This window comes from Dryobates pubescens, chromosome 24 (genome assembly GCF_014839835.1).
Source record: "Dryobates pubescens isolate bDryPub1 chromosome 24, bDryPub1.pri, whole genome shotgun sequence".
Taxonomy (NCBI): Eukaryota; Metazoa; Chordata; class Aves; order Piciformes; family Picidae; genus Dryobates; species Dryobates pubescens.
In genome coordinates, this window is record NC_071635.1 from 7,339,161 (window position 1) to 7,353,230 (window position 14,070).

General features: G+C 41.5%; 1 protein-coding gene across 1 annotated transcript in view; it reads right to left on the reverse strand.

The window, feature by feature from the left end:
- The window catches only part of ANKRD50 (ankyrin repeat domain containing 50), a 44,264-nt gene extending 30,864 nt beyond the window's left edge, over positions 1–13,400 (reverse strand). Inside the window, exon 1 of the mRNA XM_009895948.2 lies at positions 12,899–13,400. Within this exon, the coding sequence (XP_009894250.1) occupies positions 12,899–13,377 (479 nt within the window). The 5' untranslated portion in view covers positions 13,378–13,400. The remainder of the gene's footprint in view (positions 1–12,898) is intronic.
- Between the last annotated feature and the right edge of the window lie 670 nt (positions 13,401–14,070).

Sequence of the window (14,070 nt, forward strand, 5' to 3'; positions counted from 1 at the left end):
CTCACCTGTTTATGTTTTGGGTTGTCTTGTCTAGACCATGTTTTTCTGTAATCTCATTTCTTTGTTGCCACTTTTAATTGTGTTAGCTGACTACAAAATGACTGGTTCTAAGAAAGGGCAATATAGATTCACAGATTGCACGGGGTTAGAAAGGACCCTCAAAGGTTATCTCATCCAGCTGCCCAGCAGTCAGCAGGGACACCTCCAACTAGAGCAGGCAGCCCAGGGCCACATCGAGTCTGATCTTGAAAGTCTCCAGGGATGGGACCTCAACTATATATCTGGGCAACTTGTTGCAGTATTTCACCACTCTCACTGTAAAGAACTTCCTCATGCCCAGTCTAAATCTACCCTGCTCCAGTTTCAAACCACTGCTCCACATCCTATCGCTACAAGGCCTTCAAAATGGTCCTTCCTCCTCCAGCCTTACTGTACGTTCCTCTTCAGCTACTGAAGTGTAGCTACAAGGTCTCCCTGAAGCCTTTTCTTCTCAACAGCCCCAATTCTTTCAGCCTGTCTTCATACAAGAGATGCTCCAGCCCTCTGATCATCTTTGTGGCCCTCCAGCAGGTCCATGTGTCTCTGGTGGTGGGGAGCCCAGAGCCTGACACAGTACTCCAGATGAGGCCTTATGAGTAGAGAGGCAGTATCACATCTCTAACACAGGCAGTGAACATTTTGGCTTCCCCAGTGACACCAGTTTTAACTCTCCAATGAATAGCAGACCAGCACTTGTGATGCTGCCTTCCCTCTGCTAACACACATGCAGAATTATTTCTTATTAGCAGAAAAACACACCTCTCAGGAAACATGAACAATGCCCCTTGAACTCTCAGTTTTGCCTTCATTTTCACACTGCTCATTTACTCTCACGTTCAGCAGCCGATCCACTGTCTTTCTGCAGTCTTCCTTCTAATGTTTAACACATGAATGATGAGGAGTTCAGTTTCACTAAGCTGGACATTTAATATACTGCTTTCAGACATCTTTCCAGCTAATTATTTTCTTTCATTGTAGTTCCCTTCATGCAGTCTTACCCACAAATTATCTGAGGTCACCAGTATCTCCCCTACTTTGAGTTCATTCTTTCTCATCTTCTAGGCATCATGCATTTAAGATTATTTTAGTCACTATCTCCCCAAGTTGCCTTGCTTTTTCTCGGCTAGTTTTCTCCCCATCTGACTGAAGTAAATTCATATCCTCCCACGAGCTATTTTCTCCTCTTTGACATCAGAAATATGGTCACTGACAGACTCCTGCTCATCGCATGCTTTCCCAGAAGATGTTTATCTCTTGTTTTGTTATTCAAATTTTTCAGCTATGTAAACATTACTGTCCAAATTCTATGTCTTAGACGAGTCCATGTTGTATCTTAAGCTTAGCTTACTTAATCTTGATGTTCTGATAGAGTTAAATATTTGCATTTTAGGAGAAGTTATGACTCAGAGAATCTCTCCTAGCTGCTGTCAACTATTATGCTTTGCCAAAGCAGGTAAACTTTTAGATACACAAGGGTAGTTGTAGGTACACAGAAAATAACCCTTTTACCAAGTAGATATCAGACATAAAACTATCACCATATGTAGTGTAGCTCTTTTATTTGCAGATGTTTCAGTGGCTTTAACTTTGATTTACTCTAGAACTACAAGCAAGCATAGGATACACAAAGCAACTCCTAAACAATCTACTTTTTGTCTCAACATACCAGTCATACAAGTTATCCTGACAGACCTTTTAGAGCATTTAAATCAAGCTTGACTGTGTACTAATATTTCCAGTTCTGCCTGTTCATTCCATATCTTTTTTCCATTAGTATGAAGACACCTAAGGCATTTGATTACTACCTCACTTATATTCCTCGCTGTCTGTCTCATGACCCTATATGAATAACCCTATTACCTCTCCTCCTCCACCCCCAGGTTTTGAGCTGTTGTCTAAGTTGCTGTTATTTATATTTACCCCTGGGATTTGTCATCAACAGGGTGCTGTTTACAAGCTCTCTTTTATTAGTGTCAAACCCCACTGTTTTTCTTTGTATTAAGCATCAGTTGGATTGCCACTGTTTGTTTCTCCACAATTCAATCTCTTATTTTAAGAAAGAAAAAGGTACAAAGAGAGAAAGTGCATTTTAAATCAAATGCATGAGATGAAAGCATCAAATCAAGACTCACTGAAAACTATCATTACTTGAAATGAGAGAATTACCCACACTACACCTTATTTTCCCTTCCTCTAAAGTTAGGGATAATAACTAACTTTGTAAATACTCAGAAGCCTGTGGTTGAAATGGGATGCCACAATAAGAAAACTAACAAGTTTATACATACAACACAGGGCATTAAAATTACAAAGTTAGTTTTAAATCACTCATGAAACCAAAGGTTGAGGCAAAGTGAAACACACAGTGCTTTCAGCTTGCTTTAACAACTACCTGGTTCTTCAGCCACATAAAAAAAATCATTTCATTGAACAAAAATGCATCTTCTTCTATGAGCACTGCTATCTGAACACACTGATACACACCTGACTCAAAATTCTTGTAGCTTCACAGGCATTTGAATTTATTGGTATCATTTTATGTTCTGGAGACAGAGAAAATCCATTTCTCTCTGCTGCCTTGATTTATGCAGAGCATAAGCACAACTGAAGAAACAGATATTGCTTTCCATGTGTACGATTTGATTTGTGGACATGAGAAATGCTAGCCACAAAAAAGAAACAAAACCCCAACTCTCAGATGAGGCTGGCAAAAAACTGCACTGCAGGAGAAAGTCCTTCACAGAGAGTGTGGTTAGCCATTGGAATGGGCTGCCCAGGGAGGTGGTGGAGTCACCGTCCCTGGAGGTGTTCAAGAGGGGACTGGACGTGGCACTTGGTACATTGGTTTAGTAGTCATGAGGTCTTGAGTGACAGGTTGGACTTGATGATCACTGAGGTCTTTTCCAACCTTACTGATTCTATGAATACATTCAGTTGGGTGGCTTTCATCAGGCTATATTCTCATTTACTGTACAGCCAGCTCTACGTGCTATTATTCCATGACTCTCTTTAAAAAGACAACAGCATAATGTGCATGAAACAAAAACTGTCACCACTACTACTGCAGTTCAGTCTGACAATCCCCAAGTTAATTGTATTTTCCTCATAGAGTCAATTCCAGAGGAACAAAACAACCCATCACTGACAGGGCAAGCACAAAGAGGAGGTGCTGCAGTGGCTATTTCAGCAGTGAGCTGTTTCTTCAGAACAGGGGGCTCCTGAATTGCCTGCCTGGAGGAATCGGGATAAACAAGAACAAACGTTTTGAAAATCAGCACTCCCCAACCGAGTTGCCCTATAGCTGCCTTTCTCATTTCTGGCACATTATCATAAAGCACCCTACACTTCAACTGCTGAACTGATTGCAGGATTACACTGTCCAACCTCATTTTCAGAAAATCCTCTGCACAAATACCAGATGAAAAGCAGTTAACATTTTCCCTTACTAGTCAAGCTCTTAAGACAGCTTTCCTCCTATGTTTGCGTTACCACGTATCTTTTCCCATCCCATTTTCACAAATAAAAGGGATTATCCTAACCTTTAATTGCACTGTCTTAGTTGAAGAGGTAACAGATGGAGCAGCTTTCATGTGTCCCATTCAAAATTATTCTCCCATACTCCCCAAAGTAGAATCCATAGCATATGTTCCTCATGCATCACTCTGGATCCACATTCGCTAACTCCTGGCTTGGTTCGTTCTTTCCTTCCCCAGCCCCAAGCAGACAGAGTTGCTCTCAGTTTGACTATAAATCTATTGATCCTTTCTGTATCTTCTCTACAAATTACTTTAAAAAACACTGTCAGGTCAGCACCACGTGAACCTGATGAGGGTATCTGCAAACATGTAACATGGGAAGGACTTGGATTGTAATTGTTTTGCCCCTTCCCCTTGGTCAGCTCTGCCAATTTCTGTTTGCCACCTTTTCCTGATCTGATTTTCAGTTCTTCTTTCTTGCTATTCCCTCACATTTGTATGTCATCAAGTGCACCCAGCACCTACCTGTGTTCCTTGCAGCACCTCCTCTGCAACACCTCTGAACACCAGAACCCTTATTTCAACATCATTATTTCCTTAATTTTCCTTTCCTCCCGTGTCCTAATTATTTCTTTTCAATCATGAAACGTTTCTGCATTAACTATTCAAAACATTCCTGCTCCTGCACAAAGAGAAAAGATTTCTCACCATTCCCAGCGTATTCCACACATCATGACACCAAAGCAAGTGAAACTTCACTAACACTTTCAGGAGGTGATACTTCAAATACTATCTTTCCCAGTATATTAGACACACAAAGTCCTTTCTACTTCACAATCCACCAAATCCTTTCCCCCCCCCCCCATTAAAAAGGAAGAAAAGAAACTTAAACCCTTGCACAAGCTATGAACATGTGCATAGAAAACTGGAAGCAAGGGAAATAATTAACAAGTGAGAACTGCTATGAAGGTCCATCTAACTAAACAGCTTATAGGAAAACCTGTAAGGTTTAAGACTGAGCCACACAGATTAAAGGCAAAATGTTAATGCCCATAGAAGTAGAAGACAAAAAGGTCTATGTAAGTTGTCATTATTAAAATGCCTCAGGGAAACTTTCTTATGGTAATTTAAACTGAAAAGGTTAAAACCTTAAATGGTATTATGTTCAGTCTGCATGCAGTGCTTCCATACAATGAAAAGAAGAACATACAACTTGCTCTTGCAGAAACACTAACTTGTTGTTATGTGACCTGTTAACTCTACAGATTTCAGGGAAAAGCCTAAAGAGAAACATGCCACAAAGTGCTTAAGCTTCAGGCAATGCTTAGCTTTCTAACAGTCCAGAGAGCACCAGAATACATATCTACAAAACCCAGTATCAGAAGTCTAAAGCATCAGTTACACCTCACATGTAACCAGTCAGAATTCAAAGCTCCATCAGAGTCAAGAAGCTCTCAAAAGAGCAAGTTTATGGAGTACAAATTTACCTGCTGAAACTTTTACTTCCCCTGAGGTGGAAATACAAGCCAAGTTGGCAGATTCTGTTTAACCTCTCGTGTGTGCTCTTACAAAAGTGACTCTCTCATCTCACCCATGGTAGGATTTCCAGTTGGCAGCCTGCCTTTATCACAGGATGTTAGAGGTTGGAAGGCACCTCGGGAGATCAGCGAGTCCAACCCCACCGCCAGAGCAGGGCCATCGAATCTAGCGCAGGTCACAGAATGCATCCAAGATGGGTCTCGAAAACCTCCAGGGAAAGAGACTACACAACCCCTCTGGGGAGCCTGTTCCAGTGCTCCGTGACCCCCCTGTGACTATAAAGTAAAGCATGTTACTGAGTAATTAAAATGTAGACAAATATTGGATTTACTAGAAGTTCCTGTAATAGAATCATAGAATCAATAAGGTTGGAAAAGACCTCAAGGATCATCAAGTCCAACCTGTCACCCAAGACCTCATGACTTCTACAGAATCAATAAGGTTGGAAAAGACCTCACACAGGACAAACATGTAAATACTTAGAAACTAACACTCATACCTGACCAAAGGGAAAGTCAGCACAGAAACTGTATTCAGGATTACTTGCACTGCTGTAAGTCACACTGAAGACAAAACAGCATTTCACCACACATTTAGCATTAATACTGTAGTTCACATCTTCACAGTACATCACCACGTGGGAGCCAGTATTAAGGGTCAGTGCAACACATTGTTTTTGTATTGTTCCTTACTTCTTTCACACAGACTCTCTTGGTCACTTTCTTCATCGGCTCTCAGAAGGTATTTTGAGCTTGTTGATACCAGCTTACATGTAGCTGCTTCCTATAAAGAGCCCTAAAAGGCTCTGTGCTGTGAAGTCTGCCTGCTACTTTTAATATTTTATGTCTCTTACTACACTATCACTATGCTTCCACAGTATGAAGATCAATCTAATGGGGAGCTAAAGACTGTAAAGCTGTCCAGTCTTTGATGAAATCCATAGGAGCAACTTTCTTTAGATTAAAAAAGCCATTCAGCCACTTGATGTTGACAGTAGATATTTTTAACATAGTTTTTCTTCACCAGAAATAAGATACTACAAATCCAACTGTAGTTATTCCATGAGTGAGCACAGAGTGCTTTCAATAATGAAGGCACATGCTCCTTACTTTTTTGGCATCACTGCTTGACAGCCTTAAGTTTTTCAATAAGCAGAGGGACTTAAATCCTTTCATGAAATCCTTAAATCACACAGCATGAGAGCTTCTCATTCCAACACTCAACTTCTGTGGACTCTCCAAATGAGACTGGAAACAGGTAGAAGACTACATGGGAGACACCAATGGGACCCTCCCTTGCCAGAGCACTGCTTGGACATTTCCTTTGGCATGTTGCACGTGCTGAGATCTTGAATAAGCCATCAGTGCACTAAAGGATGTCTACAACTAGGTACCTAACACGAAACATCTCACTTCCAACTGAAAATGGTTATGACTTCCACTAAAAGCAGAACTGAATCTTGCACCAGATCAAGCTCTTCTGGGCTGGGGTCCAACTAGGTTCTAGCCAAGCATAAGTGAAAGATGCAGGAATGGACAAAAAGCTGGGAAATTACCTTGCAAATTTACACATCTAAAAGCTTGCTAAGAAAAATTCCCTTTAGATACAGAAAACTTTATTTAACTCAGGGATTTGTTTAATGTCACATTCTTAGGTGTGACCTCTGAGAAAGATCTAACTAATTCTGACTAACAAGTTGGAATTCTTTAATTTAAAGATGAGATGAAAGAGCACAAAGCAGCATTCAAGTATGCAAAAGGCTGTCCCAAAAAGGAAAGAATCTGTTCTCCAGGTCTCTGGAGAACACCATTAAGTAGTAACAAGATTAGGGAGGGGAAAAAAAAAAAAAGAAACAAACAAAAAACCCTCAGCCCTTAGGTTAAACAGATGAGTTCTTTTTCTGGTAAGAATTGTGAAGTGCAAAAGCAGATAAAGCAAGCATCTCTCAGACTCTTGTTTTCTTCTGCTTGAGGAAGAAGATGGTGGACCTCAGTTTCTGAGGTCCCCTTGCAACCTCCTCTCATGAGGTTCAAATCAGTCACTTGCACATTTGAACTGTGCCTGTGGGTAAATGAATAAACACAGTGGAAATTTAACAACTTTCTTCTCCAAAGGGTCTTGTAAATGAATTCATTATGCATTCAGATCTTCACATGGAACTGGATACAGTTAGTCCTTGGCTTTGTTTCCAGCATTTATAGCTCTACAAAATTAGAGAGTCTGACATGATCTGTGATCACATCATTCTTGTAACTGTTGCAAAGCTACAGCTACCAAGACTACACTGGAGCTACAGAAGCAGAGGAAAAGGCTGTGTAGCAGCTCTTTCCAGAAGGAAGGAGAAGATAAAAGATGTACATCACTTTCAGTCTTTGAGACTTGGGTGAGAAAAGTGAAGGCATTTCGCTCCTGTTAGAAGATTAAGACTGAATTACTAATGTCTTACAGAATAAATTGATGGAAATCTCAGCAGCTTTCAAGTTTCCAGCAGCCCAAGCTCAAATATCTCTGATGTGCTGTTTCTTACTGTATCTTTTATTTCAGTCCTTCCTAAGCTCGTGGTAAAAACAGACTTTTAGTAAATGTATTTCACGTAAGAGACAGAAAAGTTGCCTGAATACAACATACTACAACCTCCAAAGCAAAAGTAACACTGCTTATTTTCACAGCAGCCATGGATATTTGGGGACTGCAAACAGCAGTAGAAGCATGTTCTGTAGGTAATTCACTAGGAAGGAAAAATCATTTTGTAGGGTAGGGAATTAAAAACTAACCCCATGAAGGTCAGGATACTCTAAAATCTGTCCTCAATCATTTGGAGCTTTCTGTTAGCCAAAGACAATGCAAAAGTAAACAGTTCAAAGAGGAAAAAGAGATAAAGGGGAGAACTAAGGAGGAGCTGAGGTTCTACACACTTGAGTTTCCTCAATTAAGAAGCAGCTACTCCAAAACAGTGAAAAGCTCACTAATTAGTTGTTTAATAAAGCCTACATGATCCCTGATAATTTTAATTATATTACTGGCTTCAGAGATTGTACAAGGAGTTCTAAAAAGAGCAGCTTCTTCACACTTCATCTGTTACTGCATACAACTCAATTTCTAAACCTGTTTCTTCATCTATCTTAAGTAAGTGGCAAGCAAGCTGGCATCTCAGCACTGCAGATTTAAAGTCCTCACACAGCAGTCACAGAACATTCTCTGAACAAAATTGTGTTTTCCTACATTGTCAGGCAAACAATCCAGAACGTGAAACAAAACTTACTTCTCCAGGCTAAACAACCCCAGCTCCTTCAGCCTCTCCTCATAGGGCTTTGCTCAAGGCCTCTTCCCCAGCCTCATTGCCCTTCTCTGGACATGTTCAAGAGTCTCAATGTCCTTAACTTGAGGAGCCCAGAACTGGACACAGGACTCAAGGTGTGGCCTAACCAGTGCTGAGTACAGGGGCACAATGATTTCCCTGCTCCTGCTGGCCACACTATTCTTGATACAGGCCAGGATGCCATCGGCCTTCTTGGCCACCTGGGCACACTGCTAGATAAGGGTGAAAGCTTTCTCAGTCAGCTGCAGTTTGCAACTTTTTGATGATCCACCACTCTTAAGGGAATCTGGGAAGGAAAAAACCAAATTAAAAAAAAAAAAACAGGTTGCATGGAAAACCAATACAGGTGAAGGGCCAGGGCAGTGGAGGAAATGTTTGCTAGCACTGATTTACAGTCCTAGTGCTTTTACTCTGAATTCTGCTGCTTCTGAGATTTCCACCATACAGCCAAACATGAAACACCAGAGCCTTTGGAGCGCTGCTCCAAACAGGTGAAAGTTAACTTTACACAGATAACGGCTACTGGCACAAGATTTGTTGTATTTTAATGCTGTCCAAACAAATGAGTCACACAAGAAAGCAACAGAGACCCCTGCTTCAAGCTTGTGGTCAGCATAAAACCTGACATAACCTCTCACACTTCTCACAATCAAGTCTACAGATCTAGTTTAGAGACCTATAAAACTACTTCACTTTTTACACCACTTAACATTATTGGTTGTGTTCCACTGCAATGCAACTCTGTTGTGCATGCCAGCGTATAGGAACTATACCACAGACAGCACAGCTTCACAACATCCAACAATTCTTTACTGCCATAACATTTCAGTGTGAATGCTTCTCATCACCTGTCCAGCTTAGTTAACTCTCTGAGGTTTCCCTCTCTAAATAGGATTAGCACACACCAGGAATTAGAAAAGCAGTTGTGATTGTGTGTTAAGCTGCAAAAAGAACCATGACAATGAACTCGGCACCAGTGTGCATATACTTTCTGCTCCACTTTCACCTGAATCTGAATGATAGGCTTCAGCATTCTCCCTTAGATTTAAGATAGCTCTCTGCTCCAGGACTGTGTGAGAAAAGTACCTCAGAAGCCCCGCTGTAAGGAGCAGGTCTTTCAGCTGTCAGTGCAGCAACAAATGCTTCTTAAATACATTTGTATAGATCAACCCTTCCAGCTCTTCAGATCTGGTTCTGCCTGAAAGAATTTTTAGAATAGAATATTTAGAATAGAATTAACCAGGTTGGAAGAGACCTTTGAGATCATTGAGTTCAACCTATCATCCAACACTATCTGATCAACTAAACCATGGCACCAAGCACCCCATCCAGCCTCTTCCTAAACATCTCCAGTGACGTTTAATAAACATACAAGAAGTTAAGAAAAGACATTCAAACAGGAGAAGTCTCCTGTTTGAGCTCTCCTGGCTCATCACTTGCATGTGGATCACCAGGACCATCAGGATGGCTGAAAGCCCACTTGAAAAAACTCTCAGATGAAGATTCACTATTTTAACTCATGAACTTTATATTGTTCGTGAAGTGGCATGTTACAACACATCAGAAACTTCTCCTTTCTTACTCTTTGTAGACCAGTTAGCAAAACCAGCATGGTGTAATTTCACAGAATCACCAAGGTTGGAAGAGACCTCAAAGAGCATCAAGTCCAACCTGGCACCACAGACCTCATGACTAAACCATGGCACCAAGTGCCACATCCAATCCCCTGTTGAACACCTCCAGGGATGGGGACTTGACCACCTCACTGGGCAGCACATTCCAATGGCTAACAACTCTCTCTGTGAACAACTTTCTCCTCACCTCCAGCCTAAACTTCCTCTGGTGCAGCTTGTGTCCTCTTGTTCTGGTGCTGGTTGCCTGGGAGAAGGGACCAACCCCTTCCTGGCTACTACCTCCCTTCAGGCAGCTGTAGAGAGCAGTAAGGTCTCCCCTGAGCCTCCTCTTCTCCAGGCTAAACAATCCCAGCTCCCTCAGCCTCTCCTCATAGGGCTGTGCTCGAAGCCTCTCCCCAGCCTCGTTGCCCTTCTCTGGACACGTTCAATAGTCTCAACGTCCAAGTCTTGCCATTTTAGGCCATGAGCACACAGCTGTGTCTGGAGCAGACACATAGAGCAAAAATTTGACAGTGTCTTTGAAGAATGATCTTTCCCATCTTCTACTGAATCAATTAAAATCAGGCCAAAATCAATGGAGCACTGTGACAAGAGCTTTATGCTGTTTCAGTGCCTTTGCACAATGTGAAAGGCAACCAGCTGACAAGTCTTTCTAGAACTCATTTCACATTACAGCAACTTTCACTTAACAGAAAGCATAAACACACCACACCAGCATGCTGAAGGGCTCAGCCTTAGAAATCATGAAAAATACTAACTTGTCAAGCATTTCTTGCATGTTTTATACATCAACAAAAGTCCAATTAACAAATGATTGAGGTACTTGAAGGTAGGAAGAGGGTGGCCAAGTCCCTCTTTTGTGGACAGTAACTGTGTCATACAAGCAGGAGTACAAGCTTATGGTACTGCTGTCAACAGCCACCTCCTGGTCCCCTGCCACAGTGCTGAAAACTTTTACTTCCAGTACAGCACCTTGTCTCCAGCACCTCATCTCCCTTAAAGCAGAAATATGAGAAGGAAGAGTACCTACCACAGCTGCTTTTGAAAGCAGATCAGGGTAGGTGGGCAAAAAGGGAACAGATGAAGGGCCAAAAAACCCCTTCACCTCCTTGACTGAAGCTGTTGTACTACAGCCTGAGTATTTTTAGTGTTTTAGTGCAATAACAAAACAGTTCACAATCACTGCTGTGAAACTGAAGAAGGAAAGACTAGTACCAAATGTTGTGTCATATTTTATTTTTCCAGTACAAAGCCAAGCACCCTGTGTATTGACCTAAGTACTCAAACATCACACAAAAAGTGGTCTTCCTTAAAAGCTGACTCACAGGTATCTTTAACGTTCCTATATTGCATTGTTGTCTAAAGATACTGACCTAACTCCTTTGGAGTAAGAGGAAGGATTCCAGCTCCTGAGAGCACCTGCCTCCACTCTGTTAGTACGATTTCACTGTAACAGTCTTCTAAAACATAAACAGGCTTTTGCTCACCAGATTAACCCACTTCCAGGATTCTAAGAGACTGCCGGTCTGCTCTTCCATTTATAGACACTTAACTTCACCCAGTTTTCAGTCATTAGAAATTGAGAGGGCTGAACACTTCTGAAATTGGGACTTTAAGAGCTGCTACCAAACAAACAAACAAAAATAATCCAGAATTAACCTTGGTTTAGACTATTTGTTTTAAGACACTACGCCGAGAACAATGTAGGCATGTATCCTGTTTATTCAGCGGACAAGGACGTAACTGGAAGGCTCTTTTACACCACAATATGAGCAAGCACTACCTTTCACCCTCAGTACTTGTTTACCCAGTCACAGTAGTCAGGAAAGAAATTAAAAAGGAAAAAAAAACCAAACCCCAACAAAACCAACAGCCAGGATTTTGTTTACATACTGCAAACATCACCCAATAAACCCTTAAGTACCAAAGAAAGTGACATCACTACACAGTACTAAAAAACTTCAGTTTAAGTAATATTCCAGGGAAGTTTTATACTGACAACACAATTAATTAAGGCTTGGCTCTAGGAACAGAGCTTTATCCTTTCTCAATTTTCCTTCACTGTGACTCATTGAATGAAGAGTGACAGACAAGTTCTGGGTGAAGACTCAAGGTAACACATTGTTCCAGGTGATCAGTGGCTCTACACTCTTGCATACACAACAGCATCCTTACAGAAACACAAGTTCTTAGTAACATACTGAAGACACTTCAGTTTCCTGGGGCACACTAGGTAAAATATTTAATGTTTTCCTTCAGCTCATCTAGCTGACAAACCTTCTGAAGGGCATGGTAAGCCCTCTTGATAAAATTCTGATCCACCACTTTGGAGAACATATGAAAGAAGTAGCAATAAAGATTTCATATAATCTGTGCATATTGTGTGAGAAGCAACAGAAGGAGTTAATTGACATTTTCCTAGCACATATTTTTAGACAAACATAAAACTGATGTGCTGGACCAGACCCAGAGATCCATTAGTCCAGTTTCCTCTTACAGCACAATATTGGAAGCTTTTCTGTTTCAGGTCCATGAAGGACAACTGCCCTACCTCTATGACAGAAGAAGGCCACTAGCCAGTTATCTTCCACTCTGAAGACAGTAACTTGGAAGTCTTTCCAAGACATTGGTTACAACTGAAGATGTTAATATAAAAATGGAAATGAATTCACTATTAATATTTACTTTTTAAACAAAATTATTTAAGTCAGCTCTGAAGACAAACTTAGATTTTTCCATGGTAGGTCTGCAAGCTCTGACAGAGGTAAGAAGCCACAAAAGAAACATGTTTTAAGCCATCTGCACTGTGGACTCTTTGAAAGGAAGACCTAAAGAGAAGACTATGATTATTTATTTGTTTTCCCTTTTGACAGGGTTTGATTTGGTTTTACCTTTTAAATGCTTCAGCAGGGTTCCTCTCACATTCCCCAGGTTGCAAGAGACTTTGAATGGCAGGATCTCTTAGTTTGTCCTCATATCCCGGGATCAGTCCACTGCGGCAGATCTGTGCAACTAAACCTCTAATAAAACCTCCAACACACAGCGTGTCAGAGTCCTGGGCCCTGCAGAAATGGAAAGCTAGAGCCTGCCGATGTAAGCCTCTCTGCAGGTTCGCAGGTGAGCTTGGCCACAGTAACTCAGTACAGAGGGCTGTCTTCCCACTACCAGGCCCTCCTACCAACAATACACCCCAGGCAGCTCCTTTTCCAGAGACACCACCAGTATTATTCCCAGAATTCGCTACAAGAGATGGTTTGTTGGCAGCACTACTGCTGCAGTTAGCTTTCTCCTGGAGGCAGTGCTGAAGCTTGTGGAAAACCCACTCCCTACAGTAAAACTGCTTTCCTTGCAGCAAGCTGGTTTGAGCCATTTTATAAAGTTTCTTCTCCTGGATTTGTCATAAGCAGCAGGACACCTTCAGCATCTCAGGGTGGGGAGAGACACCGTCCTCTTGCGCTGAAGAATCTTCTGCACGGAACTTGACAGAGGTTGTGGTAATCAGTCAACCTGCCTCTCAGAACTTAACAGCCTCTCCTCAGGAAGGGTGTCACTCCATTTGTGTGCTTTATCGTGATTAGCATAACACAATCACAGTTCAGCTGACATCATGAAGCGGCGTCTGATACCAGCGCTCAGAAATACTTTTCATATGGCTCAGAAGTCCACACAGCTCCATGGCTGCATCTGCAGTTTATGCAGTTGTGTGCGTTCCCAGTATACAGGGGAGACAATACATCTGGAAAAACTGAGGGAAAGCCAACTTTTCAGTGTATACTAAATGCCTTTCAACTCCAAGCATTAATCTCTCTGGATATACATCCAGTATAAGATGTCCATAATAAAATGTTCCTTCTGGAAACTGTGTAGAGAAGGTGATTTTTCTTCAGAATACTACACACATACCACAACCTTACTAAGGAACGGTCAGTTTGGACAGCAAGCTTTGCAGGCTTCATACATCTGGACAAGTGTCTGAGAAGTGCTTCAGATTATGGTTTCTTAAGCAGTAGAGACAACAGGAAAAGAAATAACGTTTACAGCTTCTTATTTCAATAAATTCGTG